At 44.2% G+C, this 23,410-nt stretch overlaps 1 protein-coding gene across 2 annotated transcripts in view; it reads right to left on the reverse strand.

Moving 5' to 3' along the window:
- Positions 1-1,071: 1,071 nt before the first annotated feature.
- The window catches only part of LOC140505204 (myelin-oligodendrocyte glycoprotein-like), a 44,034-nt gene continuing 21,695 nt past the window's right edge, over positions 1,072-23,410 (reverse strand). The window contains exons 4-6 of one of the 2 annotated variants that reach the window (XM_072610961.1): positions 14,855-15,208; positions 3,850-3,969; positions 1,072-2,314 (exon numbers count right to left, since the gene is read on the reverse strand). In XM_072610961.1, coding sequence (XP_072467062.1) covers positions 2,286-2,314; positions 3,850-3,969; positions 14,855-15,208 — 503 coding nt within the window. In that variant the 3' untranslated portion in view covers positions 1,072-2,285. Of the gene's footprint in view, positions 2,318-3,849; positions 3,970-14,854; positions 15,209-23,410 lie in introns of both variants that reach the window. The other variant, XM_072610960.1, reaches the window with a different exon arrangement.

A 23,410-nucleotide genomic window follows, 5' to 3' on the forward strand; every position in this document is an offset into this window, starting at 1 on the left:
TCAAATATCTGCCCAGAGTCACACAGTGGTAAGTGTCTAAGGTCCGTTTTGAATTCATTCCTTCCTGACTCCAGACCCAGCACTCTGTCCACTGTGCCATATCACTGCCTGCATGGAAGGAAAACAAAGAAGGAAGGAGCCAACCCTGTATTAACTACTATGTGCCAATCTGGACAACTAGGTGGCAGAGTGGATTGAGTGCTGGAAGTAGAGGCAGAAAGACTCATGTTTGTAAGTTCAAATTTGGTGTCAAACACTTATTAGCTATGTGACCCTGGGCAATTCATTTAGGTGTAGTTTGGGGTTGCTGGGAACCTTGATGATGCAGTGGTGTAGGGTTGCTAGGAACCTTGAGAATGTCAGGATACTGGGTGGCATCCACCTGGAAGTATTCAGCCACTCAAACAGTCTTCCAGTCAAGTGGCAAGGTGAATTTTAACCAATGGAAGTGGGCAGGGTTCCTAGTGAACTTGCAGCTTAGTGGAAGTGGGAATGATACTTACACACAAAAAGGTAGTGAAAAGATCTGGGTGGGATTCAGGACTGAGGAGCAGTCTGGGGTGTCCCAGGTACAGCAGTAAAAAGAATATCAAGTAGGCTAATTAGGTGATCTGAATGGGGTCAAGCAGTGGTCCTCATATGCAAATAGTCTTCAGCCTGCCAAGTGCTTTGAGCAGAGACCCCAGAGATCTGGATTGCTGAAATTTATAGGAAAATTCAGACAAAGGTTAGCTAGAGGCATGATCTTTTATCTGAGGACCGAGTTGCTTCCAGAGACAGTCTTTTTTTAGAGGTCCAGGTCCCATCACCCCATCAACTTTACCCTAGTTATCTTAGTTTCTTCATCTGTAAAGTGAGTTGAAGAAGGAACTGGTAAACCATTCCAGCATCTTTGCCAAGAAAAGCCCAAATAGGGTCACCAAATTGGGTTCAAGGACATTTTCACATGTGCAAACCATTTTCTGTTGAAAGAAAGTGAGTCATAGTGAAGGGAAAGTAGCTACCTAACTGATATGTTTTGCAGTTACAGGGATCTCAATATACTGAGGTTCATGGTGGAGCTGTGTGGAAAGAATTTGGGGACTGAAGCATTTTTGCAGTCAAGTGGCAAAAGTTTATTATAATGCTGATAAAGGCGGACAGAGGTCCTTTAGGGAGCTCACAGCCTAAGAGGAATGATGCTAAAGCTTGTATAGGAAAGGTTGAGTGAGTGGTGTGCTAAGTATGCTAATTAGGTGGTGAACATACAGTGTCTGTACCTTGGGCATAGGTGTCATTCACTATCGGCATGACCATGAGGTGCAGGCATCTGAGGGGAGCTACTTCCAAAGAGGCTGTGACAAAATAGATTTGGGAGCTGAAGTCTATAGCTTGAGCCCTGGGTTGTGTATGGTAACTGTGGGAATCAGTACATGATAGTTCTGTTAATGCAAGATAGTCCTGTTCGTACAAGGGAAATTCTGCAGAAGTCAGCTTGTTCTTACGACAGTGAGAGATAGTTTGCCTCACTGGGGCTCACTCATGAATTATTGCCAGAGATAGGGTCTTTGGGCTGAGGAGACGTATGGTCCTCAGGCTGGGGTTCAAGCACAAGTACCCCATCATGCCCCCTCAAATAAAATGGGAACCAATATCTTTTGGGGTAAGGGAGAAAGGTCTCAGCTTCTGAAACAGTTTCTGTTAAGATTGGACATAGAGATGTCTCTGCCTCTTGGGGTCCTGTTCAAGGGGCTTTGTGGATGACTCCGGATGTCCTGGCCAGCCTAGTATGACCCTCTGTAGTTCTCCAGTTCTGAGGTGGCCATCCTCTCTTGGGAACAGGGTTTTTCTGCAGAAATATCACTCTTGGCAATTCTTCACCAAATCCCAAATTGTGAAGTCTCTACCCTCCATGATGCCAGCAGGGGAGTAAAATGCTCACTTCGGCAGAGGGTTAGTCAGCAATAACCTCAAGGAAGAAGTGGAAAGACAGAAGTGGCCAGAGATTCCAGGCTCTCTATGGTTTGCCTAGGATGCAACCTAGGCTTGTGGTGATGGGTTGGGGGAAGGGTAGTGGTGGAGAGAAGGACTACACTTTCATTATTGCTAGAAGTAGCAGGGAAGTAAAGGGGGCACAAAAAAAGGGGTTTTTATAGGTGCTGACGTATAATCATGTTGTCTCATTTCCCCTTCCTGTACCACTAAAAGAGAGATAGAGTCTCTAGCTGGCAGCCCTTGAAAGCTGGAGGTCCTCGGGAGAGGCAGGGGTTGTCCCTGCTGGTCCTTGCTGCTTCTCTGAACTCCTCCTATCGGCCATTGGCATTGTTGGCCATTCCTGCTGTCAATGAAACAAAACCAATTGTTTTGTAAGTATTAGCAGTATCTTGATGAAGTAAATGTAATACCTTTTTAAATGAAAACAAAACAAAATCAAGGAATGAAACCATTTAAAAAGTAGGGATTCAAGATACATGTTTCTTAATATAATGGAACATTTAAAGAGTAAATATAACTGATTTTTTAAGGGATAAGGGAATTGGTTGGGATTTCATCAGTCTAGGGAATTCTGGAGTAGGAATTTCCAATAGCAATGCTGGTCTGTGCCTCTCCTCATACCTCTAGTCTCAGAGAGTAAGGAGAGGTAGGTGACTGGGCCAGGGTCACCCAAACAGGATGTAAGAAAATAAAATTGAAAATATGCCATAATCACCAAATTAAGGAGAAGATAAAAATATGTGACATAAACTAAGAAAATATTAAGGAAATTTTAAAAACAGGAATAAATTGTTATCTAAAAAAATACAAATTGAAAAGACCAGTGCAACTGGAGAAGTAGAAATCTTCCTGGCAGAGGGTGAGGTAGAAAGCCCGACAACTGAAGGGACAACAACAGGTGATAAATCAGGGCAACCTGGGTTCCAGGTAGATTCCAGATGCCTTCAGGATATGATTCTTGGGGGAAGCCCCAGCCATGCCCTCTCAGTCTCAGGCCTCACTTTACAAGGGCAGGAGCATGGCCAGGAGGCTGCCTCATTCAGGACAGAGGAGCTGGAAGCAAGGAGGCAGTGACAGGAACAGGGCTGCCAGGAGGCTGCAGTGAGCAGCTGGCACCTGGGATCAGGGTTGCTTCAATGAGCAGATGAGGCTGAGGCATGAGAAGCTGGAGAGACTGAGGTTCTAGGTAACTGATCATTTTGTTAATGATGGCTAGAGAATAATTAGTAAAAGGAGGTGATTTGGCTTCCTGTGGTAGACTGAAGTCCACTCCTGGAGGTCTCCTGATGTGGAAAAGTGATTGCTTCCAAATCACCTCTGAGTGGTTAACAATTAATGAGAGAATGAGTATTATAATGAGAGGTGGACCTATTTTAATGAGGGGCTAGGGGACCTGACTTTGATTCTGTAACTATGGAAAAACAGAGATTCATCTAGAGCCAGGATACTCCTGAGCAATCCATACAACATGATCTCACCCTTAGCACAGGCTATCTAGTACACGGCAGCCCTGTCATCCCCATCCCACCTAGATCTAGGAAGTAACTCAGACAGCAGGTCTGGGATGAGAGTGTGTGGAGGACTCCACTGGGTTGAAAACATGGCTAGGAGGTTTCTCCCCAAGAGACTGCCCTCCTGACCCCCAATGGATAATCATCTGATACAACCCCACTACCACAGGAACTACTGAGGAGTTTCTCTGTCACCCCAGCAAAGCCCAGATCCTTCAGGCCTGGGCCAGACCAAATGTTCAGACCCAGGGGAGGTGCCCAAGTCCATCAAAGCAGGGGAACCTTAGATCCCTCTCAAAGCAATAATCAGAGGGTCTGGTGAGTAATGGCAGGACTTAGTGCTAAGGGCAGGGCCTTCTCTTACCTCTGATTCTCTGGAGTCTTCTTTGGTAGAAGAAATAAATCATGAAGAGGGAACCAATGGAGACCACCAAGAATACAGCAACAATCATAGTATGTGTCTTCTGAGATCCCTGGAGATTCTCTGAGAAGAGACCCCAAACCATTGGAAATCAGATAAGGGAAACCCTGGACCCTGATCCCTGTGGCCAAGTTTAGGGATGGGAGAAAAAAAGGCATCAGGATTCAGCAAATCTGGCACAAGGATAGTGACTTCGTGCAGAGATAACCCAGTCTTCCTTCCCCACCACCAGCCTCTAACTATCCTCACCAAACCCAAGCTTTCCTAGGACTTCAGAGATCAGAATGTAACAATTGGAAGAGACCTTAGAGAGAATCTAGCCCAGCTGCCTCAGTTTATGGAGAGGAAAAAGGGAGAGAAAGGTCTGCAGCTTGTAAGTCCCAGGACTGAAGTCTGGGTCCTCTGACTCCCAATTCAGGCCTCTTTCCACCACCTCACAGCTGTTTCCTTACATATCCAGAAACATTCAGGCATGGTGGGGCCTTAGATGGCATGTAGTCCAGCCCCATCATTAGACAGAGGGCCAGAGAGCAGAGAGAGGAAGATGCCACTCTAAGGGGTTACAGGGAGGTAATGATAAACACAGGACTGGGTCCCAGGTCTCCTGATTCCAGAGGATGCCCCTCTCTTCTGAAGTCCTTTCTAGGTTTTGTTCTCATGTCCCAAATGGGAAGCTCTCTGGCTCTTAGCTGAACAGGCTGGACTCCAGCAGCTCTGGGGTCAGTCCTCCACTAAATTCTCACATTGATCCTTTGCCCTCTCTGGTCCTTGGTTTGACCACCTATAAATGGAGAGGATTGGGGGAGCAGTATGATATAGGAGAAAAGAAACAGTCTCACTCTTGGAAAATCAGAAGATCTGGTTTTAAATTGTGACTCTACCACTTTGTGGCTAATTGAACTTGGACAGTCACTGGGCTTCAGTCTCTTCCTGTGTAAACAGAAGAAGGGACTGGATAACCTGTAAGGTTCATTTCAGAGACAACATTCTTCAATAACAAAATAGTCTCACTCATCATCCTTCCCCTCTTTTAGTAACCTTCCCTCCCTGCAACCTTCCAGGAGCCCAGTGCTTCACTTCCTCATCAGTAACATGGACAGTAGAGTTGAGGGAGGGGCCATGACTTTGGACAGTTATGGTGGGGCCAGATTGTGGAGGACTCTCAGATACCAGGGACTCAGGGAATTTTGTTGAGCGTCTGAAGTGACATGACCACAGCTGCGTTTTAGGGAGATGAATCTGGTAGCCTGTGCAAGACAGATTGGTGAAAGGACAAAATGGACACCCTCCTTTGAAACAAAAATGGAAGTTGGATTTGGAGTGAGGAGAACTCTGGTCAGATCTCCTCTCTGGTCCTTCTCAGACACTTACAGTAAATAAGTGCCTTCAGTATTCTGGGCCTTAGTAACCCAAATGTGAAATGGGCTTGAAATTAAATGATAAATAAGGTCCCTTCCACCTGCACTGCCAGACTGGAAGTGCTCTGTTCTAGAGAAGGGCAGATTTTCAGGGGGCTAATTATCTTCTGAGCTGTAACCATGGCCAGAGGGACATTCTTCTGAGGCTGGATGATGCCAAATGCCCAATTAAACCTGGTCCCCAGTCCAGAAATGGGCCCACCTTGCTTCAGGACTCTTCCTAAAATGCTTCAGAGGCTTTTTCTATCAAGGTCAGATTTCCCTCCTGAGAATCTTCTATGTGCCTGCACAGACCTGTCCTAGGGCCTTGGGATCGGGATAGGCCCTGACTCTGAAGAGCTGTCTAGGTGGGGATATGAGCTTAACTCCTGTAAAGATATTTGTGAGCCAGATGACACTGCAAGGTCTGCTCGTGGAGCACAGAGAGACAGCCCTCCAAGTGCTTAGAGACCCATCTCTGACTTCCACCAGATGAACCAGTGTCCTGGGCCAGGGGCCTGATTTCTTCCTTGTGGTCTCAGAAGCTGAATTGGGAATGAGAGCTAGATGTGGGAGGGAGGCCTAGGAGCTGGTCAAGGTGGGAGGGGCTGCCTCAGGAGGGGTCAAGGACGGACTTGTATGAAATAATGGAGAGGGAACTGAGCTGAACCAAGAGAATGTTGGACACGTTGACAGTAAGAGGGTTTGAAGAACAACTTCGGGTGACTCAGGTGTTTTGAGTGTGAAGGAAGATGCTGCTAGGATCCAGAGAAGGAACAGATGAGTGGAAGTAGGTAGAGAATGATTTTCCGTATTATGCATGTAATCACCCACATATTTATACCTATTTTTGTCTAATGGTTGCCATCTCTATAGTGGAGGCAGGAGGAAGGAAGATGAAAGAACAGAAGTTACATGATCACATTATTATGTGTTTAAAAGGAATTGCAGGCTGTACATATTAGATTTGCAGTCTGGTGTATAACATCAATTTTTTTTTTACTGTTCCACTACATTATAAAATTCCTTGCTTAATTTCTTCAGTACAGAATAAAATAAAGTTTTAAATAATAAGAAGGGGCCAATGTCTCCTTCTCCTGAAGGTCTATAGCCAGCGCCTGGATGACTATGCGTCCTGGATGTTTTAGACATTTCAGGAGTTTCATTTCAGTGACTGGTTGGACTATGTGGTCTCTGAGCTCCCTTCTAGCCCTGAGGTTCTGTGAGGAAGCTGGGTCTTGTTGAGACAGTCCAATGTGAACCTGGGTAGGAGGCCTCCCTTCCCTTCCTTCATCCTCAGAGTTCCTCTGTATCATCTCTCACTCTTCTTTTCCTCTGCATACACAAGGAGAGGCCTCCCTGCTCATTAAAGTTGATTCCTCTCTCTGTGGCACTGGTCCTGTGCCCTTTTCTCCCTCTCTACCCTAGGAGCCTGTTCCATAATTCTCCCCTCTCTCACTCATCTTCTGGGTCCCTTTTTCCAGTGGCTCCTTCCCAGTGGCCTAAGACTCCCCAGCCCTGAGGCTTTCCATGATGTTTTTACCCCCATCCAGTAACTATCCTTTCACTGCTAAAACTGGGGGCAAAGTGGCCAACACTCAAAACGTCTCTACTGCCTCATTACCACACTTTCCCTTCTGTGCCTTCAGTTTGGCTTTCTACCCCACACTGTTTTGTTGTAATGTTCTCTCCAAAGTCATCATTGGCCTCCTAACACAAGAATCCTGGGGACTTCCATGAAGTCTTCGTTGTCCTTGACCTCTCTGGAGTGTCTGATGTTTTTGGCTATCCCCAACCTCTTCTCAGTTATTTTCTCTTCCTCTCTTCTATTGACTTCAGAGACAAGACACTCTCCTGGTTCTCCTCCCATTTCTCTTCTCTGTCTTTTTACTTAAATTTTTATCTCCACCAAATTAAGTTAAGGTGGATATTGGTCAAGCCTCTTGTCTTTGACCCTCTTTTCTCAATTTTCAATTTTATTTCTCCTAAAACTCTAATTATCCCCTCAAACCACATGACTTTCAGATCTCCAGCCCCAGCCCTGACTTTTCTTCTTGCTTAGCATCCTCATCTCCCACTCCCCTCAGGATATCTCCCCTTAGATGTCTTTTCAGCACTTCACACTCAGCATATCATACCCTGAGTTTATATTTCTCCTCAATCCTGCCCTCCTTCTGATTTCACCATTTTCATATCAGAGGCACCATGATTCATCCATTCCCCTTTCTTTGAGGAATATTTCGTGTCCCCTGTCCACCTTACCTTGACCATCAAAACCACTGCCATTTCCTCCTAATCTTGACTCCAGACCACTTTTCCCAAACTTCCTTCTTCTCTATTCTCCCTGAGAGCATGCTGGCCCAAGTCCTCCTTCCTCCCTGCCTGTATTCTTCCAATAGCTTCCATAAATGATTCCCCACCTCTGCTCGCTCCTTGTACCTCCACCAGTTGCCAGGTTCCTCTGCCCTGCACATGGCACTTCTCAGGCCATTGCTGCCCTCCAAAGTCTGCAGGGGCTCAGTGCTGTAGGCTCAGCCTACTTAGCTTGGCCTTCATACTGGGCTAAACCTCCCCTATCTGGTGCCATCACCCCATTCTAACCTCATCCCTTCTGCTATATACTCCGTGCTTTGGTCAGACTAGACCAGAGGTTGCGTCCAATTCCCTGCTCTTCCTGCTGCCATGTCTTTGCTCGTGCAGTTCCCTGTGCTGGCCATGTCCTTCCTCCTACTCTTCCTCTAAAATTTGATGGAATCACCACCACCTCTAGGAAGCTTTCCCTGATTCCTGTGTCACTAACACCTTCCCTATTAGTCTTCATGTCTCATTTCATTTTGCACCTTCTCATGCACTTATCCTGTATTACTGTATGTTCCCATTTTGTCTCTTGCTTTCTTTTTTTTTATAGGTATCAAGAAAAATTTATTTAAAATGAAGTTCAGAGTAGGGAAGGCCTACATGCCTTCTCCCAAAGAAATGGATAGCTTCCTGCATGGCCACTGAAAAGACTACAACCAGGTCAAGATGAGGCAGGACCCTTATAGAATTCTGAACTTTTGGATTTCCCTTGATACTGTCCCCTGGCCATGTGACTTCTTGTTCTCCTCTCTGATATGCCCTTCCTCCCACAGCTCCTTGGGCCTGCGCATTACTTTCTGACCTCTAACCTGTTCATGCTAGGTCACAACCCCTATCACCTAGGAATATGGCCAACAGAACTTGCTTACTTCCCACAAAATCCCCCTCTTTATTTATTAAAATTTCTATTTCCACACCTAGATCCAATCAATAAATACCTCCTTACATTCCTTCTCCTACAAATTCTTCCCTTCATCTATCTCCCTTTTATATAAATATGGAAAGGAAACAAAACTGACAGACACTTGACAAATTAAAGGGGGCAGTCCCCTTGTTATAAGTACAGATACAGAGATTCAAAGGAAAAGGTAAATTAATGAACTGTCCATTTAGAGGTTCTATCTCATACAGTAAATCTGGGGAGGAACATCATCTGATGCAGTTTTCTGATCTGGATGCTCCTTCAAACAGTTTTCAGCACAGCATCTCAGCATCTTCTTCCCTTCATCTTTTTGTAGCAATCCAGATGTCCACTCTCCTACAAAACTGACCTTAAGGGGGAGGAGCCAAGATGGCGGAGTAGAAAGATACACATATGCTAGCTCCGAACCCACAGCCCATAAAATATCTGTAAAGAAGAACTCCCAGCAAATTCTGGAGCAGCAGAAGCCACAGAACAACAGAGCAGATGAGATTTCTGTTCTAGAGAGACCTGAAAACTTGACTCGAAAGGTCCGTCAGGCACCAACAGGAGCAGATCCCAGCAGGATTCAGGGACAGAATCTCCAGTTTCTGTGCAGGCCCCTCCACCCACTTGACAAGGGTCAGTGAGAGGGTCTCTATGGCTGGTTGAGAGGGGAGCAGGGTGTCCCCATAACTCAGGCCCCCTCAGGAGGCAGCAGCGGGGGCAGCCACAGACAAGGGCTCCCAGAGCAGGCAGGAGCCTGGATCCATTGTTGAAGATCTCTGCATAAACCCCCTGAGGGAACTGAGCTCTGTGTGGCAGCCCTGCCCCCACCTGAGCACCTGAACTTAATCTCACACTGAATAGGAATCCCGCCCCTGCCAAAAGCCCTGAGGCTGGGAAGCAGCATTTGAATCTCAGACCCCAAGTGCTGGCTGGGAGGATCTGGAGGCAAAGTGGGTGTGGAGAGGTCACTCAGAAGTCAAGTCACTGGCTGGGAAAATGCCCAGGAAAGGGAAAAAAATAAGACTATAGAAGGTTACTTTCTTGGTGAACAGATAATTCCTCCCTTCCTTTTGGATGAGGAAGAACAATGCTTACCATCAGGGAAAGACACAGAAGTCAAGGCTTCTGTATCCCACACATCCAAAATAAATATATCATGGGCTCAGGCCATGGAAGAGCTCAAAAAGGATTTTGAAAATCAAGTAAGAGAGGTGGAGGAAAAACTGGGAAGAGAAATGAGAGAGATGCAAGAAAAGCATGAAAAGCAGGTCAACACCTTGCTAAATGAGACCCAAAAAAATGCTGAAGAAAATAACACCTTGAAAAATAGGCTGACTCAATTGGCAAAAGAGTTTCAAAAAGCCAATGAGGAGAAGAATGCTTTCAAAAGCAGAAGTAGCCAAATGGAAAAGGAGTTTCAAAAGCTCACTGAAGAAAATAGTTCTTTCAAAATTAGGATGGAACAGATGGAGGCTAATGACTTCATGAGAAACCAAGAAATCACAAAACAAAACCAAAAGAATGAAAAAATGGAAGATAATGTGGTATATCTCATTGGAAAAACAACTGACCTGGAAAATAGATCCAGGGGAGACAATTTAAAAATTATGGGACTACCTGTAAGCCATGATCAAAAAAAGAGCCTAGACATCATCTTTCATGAAATTATCAAGGAAAGCTGCCCTGATGTTCTAGAACCAGAAGGCAAAATAAATACAGAAAGAATCCACTGATCACCGCCTGAAAGAGATCCAAAAAGAGAAACTCCTAGGAACATTGTGGCCAAATTCCAGAGTTCCCAGGTCAAGGAGAAAATATTGCAAGCAGCTAGAAAGAAACAATTTAAGTACTGTGGAAATACAATCAGGATAACACAAGATCTAGCAGCTTCTACATTAAGGGATCAAAGGGCATGGAATATGATATTCCAGAAGTCAAAGGAAGTAGGACTAAAAGCAAGAATCACCTACCCAGCAAAACTGAGTATAATACTTCAGGGGAAAAATGGCCTTTCAATGAAATTGGGGACTTTCAAGCATTCTTGGTGAAAAGACCAGAGCTGAAAAGAAAATTTGACTTTAAACACAAGAATGAAGAGAAGCATGAAAAGGTAAACAGCAAAGAGAAGTCATAAGGGACTTACTAAAGTTGAAATGTTTACATTCCTACATGGAAAGACAATATTTGTAACTCTTGAAACTTTTCAGTATCTAGGTAGTGGGTGGGATTACACACACACACACACACACACACACACACACAAACACACACACATACAAACAGAGAGCACAGAGTGAATTGAAGAGGATGGGATCATATCTTAAAAAGTGAAATTAAGGGGTGAGAGAGAAATATATTGGGAGGAGAAAGGGAGAGATGGAATGTGGCAAATTATCTCTCATAAAAGAGGCAAGCAAAAGACTTTTTAGTGGAGGGAAAAAAAAGGGAGGTGAGACAAAAACATGAAGTTTACTCTCATTACATTCCACTAAAGGAAGGAAGAAAATTCACATTCATTTTGGTATGAAAACCTATCTTACAATACAGGAAAGTGAGGGTGAAGGGGATAAGCAGGGTGGGGGAGATGATGGAAGGGAGAGCAATGGGAGGAGGGAGCAATTTGAAGTCAACACTCTTGGGGAGGAACAGGATCAAAAGAGAGAATAGAAGCAATGGGGGGCAGGATAGGATGGAGGGAAATATAGTTAGTCTTACACAACACAACTATTTTGGAAGTCATTTGCAAAACTACACAGATATGACCTATATTGAATTACCTGCCTTCCAAAGGGAAGGGGTGGGGAGGGAGGGATGAAATGAAGTTGGAACTCAAAGTTTTAGGAACAACTGTTGAGTATTGTTCTTGCTACTAGGAAATAAGAAATACAGGTAATGGGGTATAGAAAGTTATGTGGCCCTACAGGACAAAAGAGAAGATGGGGACAGGGGAAGGGAGGGAAGATAGAAGAGAGGGCAGATTGGTGATAGGGGCAATTAGAATGCTCGGTGTTTTGGGGTGGGGTGTGGGGACAAATGGGGAGAAAATTTGGAAACCCAAAATTTTGTGAAAATGAGTGTTAAAAGTTAAATAAATTAAATAAAAAAAAACAACAACTGATCTTAATACAATTTTAGATTACCATTCCCTATCACTCTTACAAAACCAAAATTGAAACTTTGGCCAATTGTCACTTTTAAGAAATTCACATTAAAACGTGGCTTTTACATTTTGCTAGCCTCACAAGCCCTTCACCTGATTATCTCCACACTATTAGTAAGAATTAAAGGACCCTAAGTTATTGTTGTTGGTCTAAAATCCTAAGCCTAATAGCTTAATTTTAGATTTAACCTCAAATGTTCCCCTCCCAACAATCTATTATTTGATAGATGTGGTATTGTGCTTACAAAACTTTTGATTTTAGGAATTTACCATTAAGGGCAGGGACACTGCAGGGAAACAACATCTCCCTAACTTCATGTCAATTCCAGGCAGGAGTAGATTGTCAACTGGCATTCAGTCAGGCTTAAAGTCTGCCAGGTGTTAGTATTGAGTGGAATAAGTTTAGTGAAGACTTCTCAGATTGTCTTTCTTCTCTCAGGGTTGAGGTAAGACCGAGAGGCTCAAGGGTACAATATTTTTAGAGTGGAATAATTCCATATAAGGATATAAAACTGTGTAGTACATTAAGGTCTCAATGATTGGATGAAACTTACATAGTTCTTCGATGTCTTCATTTCAGAAGGGATTGGTTAGATTTTGTATCTAGAATGTAAGATCATATTCTCAGCTAATGAGGATAATGATCAGTGGGGAGGGAGGGACTTGCATTAAAGTCTATATATATCATTGCTTCTCCTTTGTCTTCGGCTTTTCCTGGTAGAGGAATTGCCCGATTCTCGAGAATCTAATAAATAAACTTTCTGTCATCACTTTGAGAGGCCTCTGAGTAATTAATTTAAGTAGGGATCTGAGCCATCCCACACAGTAGGGAAATTGAGTTGGGAGAATCCTACCTCAGCCCAGGCTGAACAGCCACTCTCCCAACCTTCCCATGAGATCACCTTTTTGCAGTTCATCTCAGCATGTCACAGGCTTACTGGCATCATGCATCAGAGGCTCAGACCACCTTTCTAGATATACATACCAGGAGTTAGACTCAGAAGGACAGTCACTTAATAGTCCCACAAAATCTTAAAACAGCACGCTTTAGATATGACTATAATTTCTCATTGTCTAAGGAAGCAAGTCTTAAGTGGCTTACATGCCTTTCTATACATGTTCTAGCTCCTGATTAAGTAACAATCATAAGTTATTGCTCTAATAGATTTACATCTGTTTCCCAAACTAGTCTGTGCCTTTTTAACCCTGCTCAATCTAAAAGAATGAACTACGCATATGACAAGTTCAAACACTAACTTCAGCTTATGTTCATGAAATGAATTCAAATCAAAATAAGCATTTAACTTTCAATGCTAAATATCAGCAGAGGCTACCTGCCTCTAAGAAAATTAGACTGAAATTCTTTTCCCCAAACTGAAAATATCTCTGATTTAGTCTCAGTAATTAATTCAGTCAATTGTTTTAATACTAATTGCTTTTACATCATTTCATCATCAAAGACCTCATTCCAAGTTGGGATCTTTGTCCATTACTCCAAAAGAGTTTTAGTCCCTTTTGTCTAAAGGCCCTGAAAACCTCACCTTGAAAACTCCTTGGTTTTCTCCACATGAATTGGCTCTCCTGAGGCCCACTCTATCACTATGCCCAAATCTCTGTTCTGCTTCCCACCCTTAATCCCATCAATCCAAAGCTCCAGTTCACTGGCCCCTCCCATCAAGACCATTCCTAGAGCCTCCAGACCACCAGGAGCCACTCTTTCTCAGTAAGGAACTCCTTCCCCTGAGTCCCTCTGTAGATAAGCTACAATTACAGTTAACTTTAAATCCCAGTCTTGATCCATGGAACTGTAATACAACAGCACATGTATACTTTGGTTTCCTTTCCTTTATCTAAGCTCCCCCACTTTCTTATCCTAAGCTGCCTTATTCCTAAACTGAGCATCTAGAGGGCAGGAGTGTCCTACCTTATCTGAACTTTCTATGTCCCTCACCAAAGTATAGGGACTTGTACGTAGTAGTTGATGGATGGAACTAAACTACATGGGATTGTACCAAATATGTAAATAAATACAGATTGAATTAATTTTCATTGAAATAAAATTTTTGGAATTGAATTGAATTATGTTCCAAATGATCTATCAGTTCATTACAGAGGCAGATTCAGACTAGTTTAATGAACAAATATCCTGAAGTGATTCATTATTTGAATCTCACTGAATATTTCCATTGGGTTAGAACTAATGACCACATTTTACATAATTGCCAATTCAGGTAGTGTGATCTGAAATGTACTCTATTGGGACTACTCAGGTTCGAGGTATATGCATCAGTCCATTAAGGGCCTATGAGTTAGTCAGTGTGGAAGCACCTAGAAAAGTCTTTTGTAATGAAGTTGGCATGCAGCGTTTCAGTGACTTGCTCATAGTCATAAGAGAATAAGAGTCATCAGGACCCACCTCTTCCTCTGCCACACCCCCTTTCACTCTGCCATATATTACCTATTTTAGTAGATTAAGCATCATATCTCTCCAGTTCCATGAAGGTAGAGGCCAGGTCACGTGCCCTTCCCTTCCCTACATCCTCACCTAGTTCAGAGCTGGACACAGAGAAGGTGTCTAGTAAACATGTGTCACTGGGCCAATGTGGATAGAAGCCGTGCAGATGACAGTCAGGAAGGCCTCAGAAACTTAGTGCCCCACTCACTGTATAGCTGTAGGGGGCCAGGTGAGGACTGGCATCTTTGAGAGAGAATAGTATCACCTCTATTTTTAAGCTCCCGGATAGAAGGGAAGCCTCCATCATCTTTTAGTGGGAAACATTAGGCTTATAGAATCCAAGGACAGAAAGGAATTGAAACCTTGGGTTAAGATCTACTTCCCAAAGTGAGTTTGTCCCTTTCTCAAAGCCTGCGATCTCACACAAGCAGGATCCAAGGGATGTGTCTCAGAGAAGAAAATGGCCAGGTACAGAGTGAGAAGAGCCAAGTCTGACTCCCAACCCAGACATTTCCAAACTGCATGATCTTGTGCACAGTCCCTGCCCTTTCTGGGTCCCATTTTACTCATTTGTTAAATGGGGTGTTTTGACTCAACACTCTTTAAAATCCCATCCAGCTCTAACATTCTGTGATTGAGAAGAAACCCATAAACCCTGCAGGACCTACCTGCTACCAGCAGTTCAATGTGGCCTTGATCATAACTGTCAGGTGACTGGACACAGCAAGTGTATTGACCAGAGTCATTGACCTGGACCTGCTGGATCCTCAAAGTCACCTTCCCCTCAGCCATGTCATGCTGCAGCAGCTCCATCCTCTTCTGGATCTCAGCACCATGGGATCCCTCCAGCTTCTCCTCATTGGGGTACTTGAGCACAAGGATCTCGTTTCTGAACCAGTTCACAGTCATGTCCTGAGCATCCATCTTAGGGGAGAGTTCATGGGAGAGTGAGATGTCTTCCCCTTGCTTTGCCTGAATGAACTGAGTAGGGTCAATCACTGAGTATGCTCCTTTCTGGCATTCTAGGGGTAGAACAGAAGAAAATCAGAGGACGATGTTGGCCAAGGATTAAGAGTATTTGTGTGGTTGGAGGCCCAGCAGATGCAGGTCTGACTTCTACACCAGCTGCTGCTGTAGGCCCATTTCTAGATCAATCCCTTGGCTTCCTGTGATTCCCTTGGAGATGACATTCTCTCTACTCCTTTTATGATCAGAAAGGAGAGAAGCTTTCTGGATGCTGGAGTTTTAGGGGTGGGGACAGGAAGGCAAAAGATGCCATCAATGTCCTTGAAGGGGAAACTGTATTAGCCTCTGCCCTGCCACTGCCCATGGGTCACTTACAAGGGCAGAGGGAACCCAGGCTCCTGGGCTGGGGTTTACATGGCCCTGAGGTGATCATTGGCTGTGCAGCTGAGTTAGAAGGAGGGTGTGCCTTAGAGCCAGGTAAGGGCTCTATGTGCAGGAGTAGTTCAGCTCACTGGGGTGTTGTGGAATGTGGTCATCAGGAGAGATGGATAGGTCAGTCTGGTGTCCATTGATGCTCTGGGTCCCTCATCTCCTCCCAACTCCAAACACTTTCCTTACCTTCCCACATCTTATTCTGAGCACTATAACTGAATCAGTACTAACCATTGCCCCTGGGGAAAGCGTGTCAAAAGACTGCTCCACTGTTTCACTCCCTAAACTTCCCAAAGCATATCTTCCTTCCTTGGCCACCTCTCCTCTCCTCTTGTACTCTCTGCTCTTGGAATGGAGGCTCCCTAAGGGCAGGGCCTACCTCCCTTTTGTGTTTGCGCCTCCAGTGCTGGCAGGTAGGGTGTGCTTAATAAATGGTTTTCATTTATTTCTAGATGTTCAATTAGCTAATTAAGTGCTTCCTCACTGCCTGTTTATCCATTCATTCTCTGGCCTTCAATTTCTTCCTCTGTACAAGGAGGAAGATTGAAACAGTGTCATGTGAGGTGTACTCCAGTTTTAATTCTGTGGATGTTTCCATAATTACTAAAATCTCACCTGTCCTGTATATCCTTTCTGGTTTTTTCCCAGCTGAGAGTTTTTTTAATGTTTCCAATTGCATGTAGAGATAGTTTTCAACATTGACTTTGATAAAATATTGAGCTCCAAATTTTTTTCTCCCTCCCTCTTTTCTCTTCACTCTCCCCAAGATGCGAGGCAACCTGACATAGGTTATCCACGTACAATCAATTTAAAAATATTTCCACATTAGTCTTGTTGTGAAATAAGAACCAGAATAAAAGGGAAAAATCATGAGAGAGAAAAACCAGAAAGTAGTGTGCTTCAATCTGCATTCAGAATCCATAGTTCTTTCTCTGCATGTGGATAGCATTTTGTATCATGAGTCTTCTGGAACTGTCTTAGATTGTTGTATTGCTGAGAAGAGCTAAGTCTATCAAAGTCGGTTATCACACAGTGTTGCTGTTACTATGGACAATGTCCCCCTGGTTGTGCTGCCTTCACTCGGTATCTGTTCATGTAAGTCTTTGACAGTTTTTCTGAAATCTGCCTGCTCATCATTTCTTGTAGAACAGTTACACTGCATTCATAACAACAACTTGTTCAGCTATTTCCCAATTGAAAGGCATCTACTGTATTTCCAATATTTTTGCCACACAATAAGGGGCGCTATAAATGTTTTTGTACATCTGGGCCCTTCTCCCATTTTTATGAACTCTTTAGGATACTGACCTAGTAGTGGTATTACTGGATCAAATATAAGCACAGTTTTATAGCCTTTTAAGCATAGTTCCAAATTACTCTCTAGAATGGTTTGATTAGTTCACAATTCTACCAACAGTGTATTAGTATTCCAATTTTCCCACAACTTCACTTTATTACTTTCCTTTTTTGTCATATTAGACAGTCTGATAGGTGTGAAGTGGTTCCTCAGTGCTGTTTTAATTTGCATTTCTCTTATCAAAAGTGAGTTAGAATATTTTTCATATGACTATAGACAGCTTTTGTTTCTTCATTTGAAAGTTGCCTGTTCATATCCTTTGACCATTTATCAACTGGAAAATGACTTGTATTCTTATAATGTTGACTCAGTCCTCAATGTATTTGAAAAATGAGGCTTTTATCAGAGACACTGGCTATAAATATTGTTTCCCAGCTTCCTACTTCCCTTCTAATCTTAGTTGCATTGACTTTGTGCAAATTTTTTTTAATTTAATGTAATAAAAGTTATTCAATTTGCATTTCAAAATGTTCTTTCTCTTGGTTGGTCATAAATTCTTCTCTTCTTGATATTTGATGGGTAAACTATTGTTTGCTCTCACAACTTCTTTACAGCATAACTGTTAATGTATCAATCATGCACCCATTTTGAACTCATCTTGGTATAGCTTGTGAGACGTTGGCCTATGCCCACTTCTGCCATATGATTCTCCAGTTTCCCCAGCAGCTTTTGCCAAATAGCGAGTTCTTATCCCAGAGGCTGGAATCTTTGAGATTACCAGTAGTAGATTACTACTTTCATTGACTACTGTGTCTTGTGTGCTTTATCTATTCCACTGATCTCTCTTTCATTGCCAGTACCAAATGCTTTTGAGAATTAAGACTTAATGTTATAGTTTTCTATCTGGTGTGGCTAGGCTACCTTCCTTTATATTTTTTTTCCATTAATTCCCTTGATATTTTTGACATTTTGTCTTCCAGATGAATTTTGTCCTTTTTTTCAAGCTCCGTAACATGTTTTTGGTAGTTTGATTGGTACTGAATAAACAAATTAATTTAGGCAGAACTGTCATTTCATAATATTGAGTAGCTTTGTCTACCCATGATAAACTGATATTTTTCCAGTTGTTTAGATTTTACTTTATTTGTATGAAAAGTGTTTTGTAATTGTGTTCATATATTTTCTGGGTTTGTCTTGGGAGGTAGACTCCCTTTATTGTGTTTTGTTTACAATTATTTAAAATGGAATTTCCCTATCACTTGTTGCTGGACTTTGTTAATAAAGTATACCAATACACCAGTGAGACAAACCTTTCTTCCCAACCTTCCAAGTTCTCTTGAGCCATAAAATTATTTCACCACATCCTTTGGTTGGTTCTGCCACATCAGAATTCATTTTCAGGAATGTCATTTTCAAGTTGCTTGCAGGGGAATTTGGGAAGGTTGAGGTGAGTCCTTGCATTTACTCCATCATCATGCCTCCTTTTTGTTGCTTTTAGATACGTTTATAAGAGCTCTACCATAGCAAGTCTCCATCACACCTGAGGCTACAGATACCATCATATGTCCCTCTGAGATAGACAGATGAATGGTGATGGTGATGTGAGAGGATCTGAAGGAGCCTGAATTAAAGGGATTGGCTCCTTTTTGTGCCCTTTTCCCAAATACCATCACACCAACACCATCAAAGCTGCCTGAGCACCAATCTATCTGTAAAATGCAGATTATGACACCATTATACCTATGTCACATTAGTAGAGGGAAGGATATAATTCTTGCTTTAGTGATCATTATGTTCCAGGTACTGTGCTACGTGCTTTAAAAATATTATCTCATTTGAGTCTAACAAAAAATCTATGAGTTAGGTGCTATTGTTATCCCCTTTTTACAGTTGAGGAAACTGAGTCAGAGAGAGGTTAAATATCATGCCCCGGGTCACTAACTACTACATATCTGAGAGTGTGTTAGAACTGTGGTCTATGCTGCTTCCAGGCCCAGTGGCCACCTCTGCTGCCTCTTCCACCTGTGACAGTAGTAGTAATCACCATCCTCCTTACAATCCTAAAGCTCTGTTAGAAATAGTGCCTCATATAATTCTCCAGATCATTCTGCCAAGGGTTAGAGACTTCCCACCATTTCATACTTGCAGTCACAACAATCTCTTGGACATTGGGGATCTCACATCTAAAAAACTCATCCTCTTTCCCTCCAACCCCGCTTCTTCCACATGTCCCTCCTTCTATCAAGGATACCACCATTCTTCTCATCCATTCAGGATCACAGCACTGGTGTCCTTGCCACCTCCTTCCTGTCTCCTCCCACATAGGCAGGCTGTTGTCAGTTCTGGAAGTTTCTGCCTCCACAACACTTCTCACTTCCTACCTGTCCCCTCCATTCAGGGAGCCCCCATCCTTCTTCTGCCCTCCTCATCTCTCCCCTGGAATACCTGGCATAGCCTCTCACTGGTCTCATGTCCAGTCTCTCCTCTTCCCATCCATCTTCCACTCAGCTGGAAAAGTATTTTTCCTGAAGGGGAGGTCTGACTATGTCACTATCTGCTTTAGAAACTTCAGTGGCTCCCAGGTACTTTTAGAATCAAATACAAAAGCCATCACAGATGTATACCCTCCAAACATGGCCCCAACCACCCAGCCAAGTCTCATCACCTCACTTCCCTTCATGTGCTCTATGGTCCAGTCACACTGGCCTTACTCTTCTCAAACCTGACACTGCTTTCCATATCTCCACCTCCATGTCTTTGTACTGGTTGTACCTCCTGCCTGGAGTGCCGTTCCTCCTCCCCTCTCCCTCTTGGCTACCTTGGCTTCTTTTCAGACTCAGCTCAGTTCTTCCTTCTGTAGGAGGTCAGTCTTGCTTCTCTCTACCTCACACCTGCTGCTTGTTCCCCTCGGGATGCCTCCATGGGCCTTTTCTATCTGACATCTGCAGCTCTTTGCAGGTTGTTTCTTCCATCTCAGTGTGAGCTCCCTGAAGGCAATGACCATGTTGTGACTTTTCTGTTTCCCTCCAGTGCTTACCATGATGCCTGCCACGTGGTGATCATGAGAATCATTCACACTGTCATAGCACCTACTATGTGCCAGACCATGGGCCAAGGGCTTCATCATTGTTATCTCACTGGATCCTCACAACAGCTCTCCTCATAATAACAATGTACTGATGAAAATGATGATACCAGGGATAATGATAGTCACAGTATTCCTAGAGGCTCCCAGATTCCTAAAGCACTTTGCATAGCTGATCTCCCATGACCCTCCTAACCACCCTAGGAGAAGGGAGGTGCTGGGGAATCAATAGAGCACTGGACTAGGAGGCAGGAAGACCAGAGTTACAGTCCAGCTTTAGACACTCCCTTCGTTGTGTGACCTGGGCCAAGTCCCTCAACCTCTGCCTCCCTCAGTGTGTTTCTTGGTAAAACTATACCAGAAAAAGTACCCACCTGCCAGGGCTAAGAATGTAAAGCATCGTTTTTGTGAAGGGCTTTGCCAACCTCCAAGGGCTACAGACATGCCAGTTGTTATTATTCCTGTAGCACAGATGAGGAAACTGAGGCTGAGAGAGTTTAAGTGACTTGGCCAGGGTCATACAGGTAATATCTGCAAGATTTGGATCCTGTGTGCCCAGCTCCATGTCTGAGTGTCTGCTCTGCCACCAAGATGCCTTCAGTCCTTCATGAATGTCTCTTGAGCGACTGAATCACTGACGTGTGTTCCTGACTCTAAATCCTCACTGGTAGTCCCCCTTCCCACTTGGCCTGGCCTCATGTTCTTTGTATCCAGAGGTGACCAAACCACTATTCTCCTTACATGTCTTTAGTGGTTTTCTATTTCCTTCTGGGTGAGGCTCAGACTTCTCCTCCTGGCATTCAAAACCCTCTGCAATCCACCCCACGTCCCCCTACTCTTCCCATCTATTGCACTCAGCTCCTCTCCTGGTGCTCTGGGCTCTGGCTACACTGGACAGCTCTAGGTCTCTTGAAGACACTACCTCTTCTCAGCTCACATGCCTATCCTCATGAGGCCACTAGGGAGCACAGTGGGGAGAGCTCTGGTATTGGAGTCAGCAGGACCTAGGCAAGGCACTGACTGTTTGCCTCAGTTTCCCTCTCTGTAAGATGGGGACAAATTAGCACATAGCTCTTTGTATCTCTCCTGCCCTTTGTAGCCAGACTCCTCCACAGTCCTTCTACACCAGGCTCCTCCTCCTCCTGTTCTCATCCTTTCTTATTAACCCCTTACAGTCTGATTCCTGACCTCCTCACCCCACTGACACTGCTATCTCCAAAGTCACTGACAGCCACTTAGCTGCCAAGTCCAACAGCTTCTTCTCAATTCTCCTTCTCTTTGTTCTCTCTGCAGCCTCTGACATTGCTGACCACACTCCACAACTAGATGCCCTCGTCCCTCTAGGCTCTCAGGATCCCCCTCTCTATTCTGGGGTCCTCCTACCTAGGTGACAGCTCCTTCTGTGCCTCCTGTGCTGGATCCTCAGCCACATCCTGCCCTCTGACTGCAGGTGTCTCTCAGGGTTCTGTCCCCAGGGCTCTTCTCCTCTGCCTCTAGAGGACTGCACTGGTCATCTCATCAACACCCATGGATTTAATTAGTGACTTTCTGCTGATGAACCTCAAGTCTGCCTTTTCTGCCCAAGTCTATCTACTGACCTCCAGTGTCAGATCTCCACCTTCCTCCCTGACATCTCAGTCTAGCTGTCCAGTACTCATCTTAAATTCAACATGTCCTAAACAGGACTTGTTATCTTTCCCCCACACTCTCCCCATGTCCTACGTTCAGTATGAGTGTAGACGACAACACCCTCCTGCCACCCCTTAGCCTCACACCCTAGCAGTCACCCCAGATTCCTCCCACTCTCTCATCCCCCATATCTAATCCGTTGACAAGGCCCTTCAATTTCATCTATCAGGCATCTCTCCTATAACCACATGTCTGCTCTCACAGGGCCCCCCCTCTAGTGCAGTCCCTCCTGACCTCAGAACTTGATCACTGCAGTAGCCACGTGGAGTCTGCCTGCCTCACACACCTCCCCTCTCCAGTCCACCCTCACCCAGCCATGAATGGGATTTTCCTAAAGTTCATGTCTGATCCTGTTCCTGTGCTACTCAGTAAACACTTGTGGCTCCCCATTCCCTCAGAAAGCAAATTCAAAATGCCCTGATCAGAATTCACAGCCTTCTCTAACCCAGACCCTCCTACCACCCTGGTATTCTGACTTTTTACTCCCCAACACCTGCTATTCAGTCCAGTGACTCGGGCCTCCTGGCCATCCCACAAACAAGACCTTCCCTCTCTCAGCTCTGGGCATTCTCTCTGGCTGTTCTCAGGCCTGGAATGTTCTCCCTTCTCCCCTCTGACGACTGACCTCTCTGGGCTCCTTCAAGGCTCAACAGAAAACACACCTTGCACAGAAAGCCTTAGCTCACTCCTCTTAATTCCAGTGCTTTCCCTTTTATTTCTTTCTTATTCATCCTGTATGTTCCGTGCCCTGTGCATGTGTGTCAGCATGGGGTCTCCCCCATTCAATTATAAGCAGAGACTGCTTTTCTCAAATTCTTCTTGTATCTCCAGTTCTTAGTGCAGCAGTGGCATGTAGTGGGTGCTTAATAAATGCTATTGCTTGATTGATTATTTAGAAAGCCCTTTGTCAACATTTAAGCATTCTAGCAGTGCTAGTGATGATGAGGATGATGGCAATTCTGTTTCCTGTTAGTGGGATGCCTTCCTTCTTTCTCTTTCTATCTCATTTCTCCCCTTCCTCTGCAGCCCCTCTCAGATGCCACTGCCCATAGAAGGCATTTCCTGGTCCCCATGTCTGGAACAAGCCTCACTGTTAAATATTTCCAAGGACAGTGGGTCCTATAAACTAGGTGGTGAATATTTGCTCAATTTAATCTAGTAGAATTTAATTTTAAACCTTGCTAATCCACGTAGCATATATTCTTGGTTATTATACTTATTCATGTGTCTCAGCTCATTACTGTAGACAAATCCCCTTGAATGCAGAGTCCTGGCTCAGTGTGAAAATCAAGTCTCCTTTAGCACTAAGCACAGTGGATAATAAAATACCATAGCCACAAAAATAAGAAGAGCTCACATTTGTATAGTGACTTTTAGGGCAGCTGGTGGCTCAGTGGATAGAGCACTGGGCCTGGAAACAGGAAGACATGAGTCCAAATTCTGCCTCAGATACTTCTCAAATTTGAGGGCCTGGGCATGTCAATTACCCTTGTTTGCCTCAGTTTTCTCATCTGTCAAATGAGGTTGAAAAAATAAAGGCAAACCATTCCAGGATCTTTGCCAAGAAAGCCCCAAACATGGTCCCCAAGAGTTGGACAGGGCTGGAACAAGGGAACATCCTCAAGACCTCATTTTCCATGTGCAATACCATTTACAAATGTTGTTTCATGGGATTCTCAGGACAACCCTAGGGAGCCAAAGCGCTTAATGTCCACCTGTCAGTGGGAAACCCCAGGCCTAAATGATCTCCCTGTG

The sequence above is a fragment of the Notamacropus eugenii genome, chromosome 5 (genome assembly GCF_028372415.1).
Source record: "Notamacropus eugenii isolate mMacEug1 chromosome 5, mMacEug1.pri_v2, whole genome shotgun sequence".
Classification (NCBI taxonomy): domain Eukaryota; kingdom Metazoa; phylum Chordata; class Mammalia; order Diprotodontia; family Macropodidae; genus Notamacropus; species Notamacropus eugenii.